The sequence below is a fragment of the Monoraphidium neglectum genome (genome assembly GCF_000611645.1).
Source record: "Monoraphidium neglectum strain SAG 48.87 unplaced genomic scaffold scaffold03142, whole genome shotgun sequence".
Classification (NCBI taxonomy): domain Eukaryota; kingdom Viridiplantae; phylum Chlorophyta; class Chlorophyceae; order Sphaeropleales; family Selenastraceae; genus Monoraphidium; species Monoraphidium neglectum.
The window spans coordinates 548-7,092 of NW_014010486.1; the positions used below are offsets into that span (position 1 = coordinate 548).

Genomic DNA, 6,545 nt, shown 5'->3' on the forward strand with positions numbered 1-6,545 from the left:
CTCACTAGTGTCAAGCTTGGTGATGTACGCCTCAGCGAGCGCCTTGATCTCATCAGGCTTCAGCGTCAAGAAAGCGCCCGCCTTGAAGGGGTCGGCGTTGGTCAATATCGCGGTCAGCAACTCGGGGCCGCTCCTACGGCGATGGCGGCAAGCCGTAATCGGGCAGCGACGTGTCAGGTGGCGGTGGCCGCTGCCAGTAGTTGAGAGCCTTAACGCACTGTGATTTTGATGGTTGTCATGGTTGGCGCGGCTGTTGTCGCAGGAGCGCGTCGGCGCGGGCATGAGGGGTGCCCTACACCCCCACTCACAATCCCTTGCGTGGGCCAGCGGCGGGCTTGGTGGCGAGTGCTGCTGCTGTGAGGCCCAAGCAGAGCAGCACGGCCAGGAGCTTGGCGTGCGTCATCCTACACGCTGCCAGAGAGCTGCCCTCTTCGCCGGCGTGGTGCCCGCCGTCGACTGCCGCAGCGGGCCGCCCTGTTGCGGTTGCGGCGCTGCTCTCCGCAGCTTCTGCCGGGCTCCCGCGCCGCCGTTGGTGAGCGAGGTGAAGTATGCCTGCTGATTTGAGACACTAACGCGCTTTCAACATTGATGCGGCCGTGCTGCGCCCAACGAACCCGCTGCCCAACGAAGACTTTCAGAAGCGGAGCTGGAGCCGGACCGCGGATGAAACGTCTGGGTTGAGCCCCTGGATTATATATGAAAAATTCGCTACCGAGTCTTATGGCGTTATGATGTCGTAACGATCTCTGAACGCTGCCAAAAAAATGGTGGGACACCCGGACTTGGCGAGATGGTGCTGGTTGGGGTCAAGTGCCCGGCACATGATCCAGTTGACCAAGATGAATCATGTACGGCTCAGCTGGCCACTTGCACATGAGTGTAACTTGTCATTGAAACGCGACCGCAACTTGGTCTACATCCAAAAGCCACACTGCCGAAGTATCAACGGAAGGGAGCATGCAGTACAGCATTTCAGAAATCGCACTCATCTGTTCGTCATAAGCTTCCCTTCTTCAGACGACCCATCATGAGAGTACACGCTGACACGCAAGAAAGGTCCAACACCAGTAGCCTGCGTAGGCGCCATGCGTGATAGTGTGCACACTGGGATATCAAACGCGGAGCTTATCACCTGCGCAGCCTGCCTAGGTAGGCAGAGGCAGGGCCGACCCCTGTGAAAGCAGCGGTGTGTCGAATTCACCTGCCGCCGCCGCTGCCTGCCCCGCCGGCCCTCGCTTCATTGCAAAACGCAGCAGCGGCCTGGCCACATGTCTGCCCCCGTCGCGCCTGTGTCGCAGGATCGCTGGGCCTGTTTGGTAACAGCCTGTTCCAGCTGGCATTTTGCACGCTCATTGCAGATCACCATGGCCTTAGGCTCCAGGTGAGGGCTGCAGTAAAACCGGGCAGTCTAACTGAGGAAGCAACGGGATGGCGCCCGTCCGCGTTGCAGAATGCAGCATGCCGTTCGCATGTGCATGCCGTTGCATGCTGCCGCATGGCGCTCCATGCGGGCAGGCTCGTGAGCTCAGCTGCTGGCACACCGCAGCCGATGCCAGGCTGCACCCTGCTGCCCCGAGCCCAGAGCCGCTGGCCGCCAGACCATCCACCCCGCAACCACACACGCAGGTGCCCGAGCGGTGGCACTGGCGCCGCCATTTCGCGGCCGAGGCAGCCTGGCAGGTTCTGCCAGACTCGGCGGCCTGGGCCCTGCCAGTCGTGGCTGACCGGGTGGTGCTGTCCCATGCAGGGTTCAGGGCCTGGATCTCGACAACGCAGCAATACCAAGACCTGGCCGCAGCTCTCGGCGCGCCGCCTGGCAGGCCGCTGTCCGGCCGGCAGCTGCGGCGCAGCTTCCCACAGGCGTCCGCGGCGGACATCGCGGGGGCTGCGTTGGTGTCGGCAGCGGCGGATGCCAGACACCTGAAAAAACGCGCTCGGCACGGCGATGATGCAGATGTTTCAGGACGGACAGAGGAGCCCGGCATGGCGGCTGGCCAACCAGGTATATCAGCTTTCGCAGGCAAAGGGTTGTGGGGCTGGTATCAATTTGACACCTCAGCCTACGCGCCCTACAAGGACCGCATATGCGAGCTGTTCAGGCTGAAGCAGGAGCAACTGCTGCGGAAGGCGCTGGCACTGGCGCTCAAGAGAGCGCGATTGCAGCAGCAGCAGCAGCGGCAGCAGCAGGGGCAGCAGCAGCAGCGGCAGCAGCAGGGGCAGCAGCAGCAGCGGCGGCAGCAGCAGCAGCAGCAGCAGCAGCAGCAGCAGCAGCGGCAGCAGGGACAAGCACAGCAGGAGCAGCGGCAAGGGCAGCAGCCGCAGGAAGGTCAGGCGCCGTACGGCCAGGTGCCTGCCATGGAAGCGCGTGGAGGCGACAAAGCCGAGGAGGCGCCAACTGCCCGCGGCATCCTCGGCAGGGATCGAGGCGCGGGATCGTCGACAGCGATGGGTGAGGGCCGCGGCAGGCTGGTTGTGGCGCACGTGAGGCGGGGCGACCAGCCAGAGCTCGCGGCTGGCAGCGTCAGGGGCGGCAGCGGCAGTGGCGACGGCGGTGACGGTGTGGGGAACGACAGCGGCAGAAGCAGCCATGAGAACCTGGGGGCCAATGTGCGTGCTGGTCGCGGCAGCGGCGGAGCCGAGGGACCGCAGCAGCAGCAGCAGCAGCAGCACCAGCAGCAGCAGCAGCAGCAGCGCCACCAGCCGCCGCCTGCGCGCCCTGCACCCGCGCTGCGCACCACGCCGCCCTTTGAAGATGGCCAGGGCTGCGCGTGGGACGGGAACGGCTGCGACTGGCGCGCCCCAGCGGCCTGGCTGTGGGACGCAATACGTAGCCTGAAGCTGGACGCCGCGGCAGGCGACGTGCTGTGGGTGTGCACCGACGACCCGGAGCTGGCGCGGCGGCCGCGGCTGCTGCTGCTACAGCTCGGGGCAGCGGCGGCCGCGGGCGGCCTCGAGGCGGCCGTGCCGGTCCTGTCTTGGGATGCGGTCGTGGCCAGGGCGCGCGAGGCGCTAGATGGGGACTGTTGGGATGGCACGTACGCGTGCGTGATCGGCGAGGCCGGTGATGGCAGCGGCGTTGTCGCGGACTGGTTCACAATGGCGGCCGCCGATGTGCTGCTCTCCTCCAACTCGACGCTGTCATTCACGGCGGCGATGGTGGCGCGACATGGCGCGCCGGGCGCGCGGGCGCTGCGGCCAGACCCCAGGGTGGGGGCTTATGTTGACTTTGACCCGTGGGCCAGCCTGCCGCTGCTGCCGGCGCGGGAGGGTCTGCCGCTCAATCATTCTCTTCACAGGCATCCAATCTGATGGCCTGCCTTGGTTGTTGCATCACGCTCTGCCCCTCCCTGGCGCTGCACACAAACCAAAACTCTTTGCCATTTTTGAAACCGCCCAGCCACTTCTGGCCAAGCGTGCACCAGCACGCAAACGCATCAAGCTCACAAGGTGTCCGGCCGAGTATACACATGGAAGCAAATGTTGCTTTGGCGGCTTTGTTGTGTCAAAGCACACCGATGCACCTCGCGCTGTAAAAAATGCCAGCGCCGCCAGCCGTGGTGACACCCGCCGACCATGGTGGGAAGCAGAAAGCTTCTGCCTTGTGATCAACGGGGAATGCTGGTTCATGTAAGCAACTAAGCGTATCTCCAATACATGGCCTCGTGGCGTAACGGGTCTCGCAGATCACATCGTTCAGCGCGCGGTCTTCGGCTCGTAACCCGCTCATAGGATAAGTGCAGATGATTATCAGCCATCTAAAGCACAGGGCAGCCACACAAGCTGCAATTGGGCTGAGGCGGTCGCCTGCCGCTCGCTCTACGCGCCACGCTCGGCCATTGCGCAGTGAGCGCCGGGGCCGCTTGCCGCCAATGGCGGCGGGCGTCAGCGACGTGTTCGTCCTCGATTTTGATGGCGTGCTGGTAGACTCGGAGCCGGAGGTCTCAACTTCTGCTTTCACCGCCGCGCGTGACTACTGGCCTGAGGTTTTTGAGGGAGTTGGGGAGGAGCAGAAAGCGGCCATCCTCGAGGTGCGCGTGTGGGTCGCTCGCTATGCCGGGTGGCACCGCCTCCAGCACGCCAAGCGGCCTCAAAACCTACTCCTGCATACAGACGACCAAGTCATCATGCTGAGCGGCCAATGAGTTCGGACGAGTCTGGCCAGTGTTGTGGCGGCTCTTGCGTCCATGGGCTGCCTGCTGTGAACACCTCAAGACTCACATGCATTCGATGCAACGCACCCTGACCCAACTCTCTCCCCCGCACGTCGTCCCCTCAGGGACTGCGCACCTGCCGCCCCGCATTAGTAAGGGGCTACGAGTCGATGGTGAGGTCATCCGCAGCTGACTCGGCGCGGCGCCAGCAAACTGGTTCCCTCACAGATTGTCGACCCAATGCTATTCATCTTATTCATGACGTGCACCTCTTGCACCGATCCTTGCGGCGCACCCTCTTCCTGCCGCCCTAGCCACATCACTGAATGCATGTGCATCACGCAACATCCGGCCCAAATGCAGGTCATGGCGCGGCTGCTACTTGAGAGGCCCGGATGCGAGCAAGACATCTTGACTCAGTGGGAGGCGACCCTGCTGCCGGCCACGCTGGAGGTCCGCCTGCGCACACGCGCGTGCGGGGGTCGCGGGGGCGGTATGCACCACGCCAGCAGCCTGGGATGTCATGTAAGAAGCCGCTTACAGCCGCATCCTCATGCGGCCTGTCAATGATAGGGGGTCTGACCTCAGCCTGGAAGCTTTTCGCTGTTGCAGTATGCCTTCAACCTCTCATTGAAACCCACCCAACCACATCCATCACGTCCAACCCGCCCACTGGACGAATCAAGGCCTGGGGGGAGGACTGGCTGGTGCTGCAGAAGAGCTTTGAGGAGCACCGCGCCGGCTGGCTCGACCGCGACCGCGCCGGCTGGCTGGCCTGCAACAGGCCGTACCCCGGGATCGTGGAGGCCCTCGCCGGCTGCGAGGCGCCCTTCTACATCGCATCCAGGTGCGACCACCTCTCCACCGCCCGCCGGCCCGCCGGCCCGCCTGCCTGCAGCAGGTGCTGTCTTAAGATGCAGGGGCTTTGGAGAGGTGGTCGCGCTGGGTGCCTGGCAACGCCTCAGCGACGTCAGAGCCATCATATGAGCACGAGGCGAGCGTGGCCCAAGTGACGAGCTGATGTCACGCCGCCGCTCCCTCCACACACCCCCACGCATCGGCGCATGTGTCGCCGTGCAACCACTGCCTGCCGCCTGCAGCAAGGCGGGCCACAGGGTGGCGGTCCTGGCCAAGGAGGCCCTCGGCGTGCGGGTTGAGGCGGATTCGCCCCGCCTGTTCTGCTCCCTTATTCCTCCCAACGAGAAGAAAGTGGCCGCCCTCAGGTGTGCAATGTGATCCTGCTGATCTTGGGGCAGATAATTGTGCCTCGAGAAGATGTGTGTGTGTGAGTGCGTGTGTGTGTGCATGCGTGTGTGCGCGCGGGGCGCGGGATGAGAGGGGGAGGGGCCAGCGGACAGGCGGGCACCAAGCCTCCGGCTGGCCCACCTTGCGACTGCAAAGTTGTATGGTTTTTTCCACAAGGAGCCGCCGGCTTTGCCGCTGACCGCTTCGGGCGTCCAAAGGGCCCCGACCCAACGGCCTCTTGCCCTACCGGACTGCAGCGCCGCCCCATCGGCCCCCATCCGCCCGCTGGACCCCGGTCGCTTCCGCCAGGGAGATCGCAGGGCGCCCAATTTGCGACGGCGCGCGGCTACACTTTGTAGACGACAGGCTGGAGACGCTCAAGGCCGCCAAAGAGGCCGGACTAGCCAGCAGTTGGAACCTCTACCTCGCTGATTGGTGGGCCTGTGGGGACCTGGTGTGCTGGTGTGAAGAAAAGCCTGCTTGCACGCGCGGCTTTGTGTTTCAAGAGGGGCTGCTGGTGCCTTGGAAATAAGGCTGCGGTGTGCGGCGGGGAAGGGGTCTTCTTTTGTGCAGCAGATGAGGCAGAAGTTATGCATTGGGGTGTGGCGGGATGTTTTGTGCCGAGTCTGATGGACGGCAATGAAATCGTCAGGCAACTGCTGTTGAGCGACGGGGGAATGGCAACAGCAGCTGGTGTGACGTTTCGCCACGGCGAGGATTCGTGGTGCACACGCCCCCACGGCAGTCTGCTGACATGACGGGACACAAAACGGCGGGCGCACAGGGCGAGGGTGGGACGTTCAGCGGCGGGCGTTGGGATCGCATGCGCTGGTGGCCATTCACACATAACAATATGCTCCATCCATGTTGCTGCTCGCACCCCTTACGTGATATCGTATCCTCCACGTTTCCAAGGGGTTACTGCACGCCAGAGGAGCTGGATGAAGTGAGGGGCCTGGAGGGCGTGCGGCGGCTCAAGCTGGGGGAGTTCATAGAGCTGCTGAAATGGTGAGGGGTGACTTGAGAACCCAGGGGGTCGCTTGAGGGGTTGAGGCGGTTCTGGGGGAATTGAGGATGTTGACTGTGTGAGTGTGTGTGGCCTGTCTGTGTGTGTGTGTGTGTGTGTGTGTGTGTGTGTGTGTGTGTGTG

The 6,545-nt window shown here is 63.7% G+C and overlaps 1 protein-coding gene across 1 annotated transcript; it reads left to right on the top strand.

Annotated features, from left to right (window-relative positions):
- Positions 1-1,626: 1,626 nt before the first annotated feature.
- On the top strand, positions 1,627-6,408 carry MNEG_12244 (hypothetical protein; the record flags this gene model as incomplete). Its single annotated transcript, XM_014039284.1, has 9 exons — positions 1,627-3,268; positions 3,544-3,601; positions 3,845-4,028; positions 4,277-4,324; positions 4,515-4,604; positions 4,838-4,998; positions 5,252-5,374; positions 5,706-5,831; positions 6,312-6,408. Coding segments are annotated over 9 exons (2,529 nt in total), but the record flags the coding sequence as incomplete, so codon positions are not given.
- Positions 6,409-6,545: the final 137 nt, after the last annotated feature.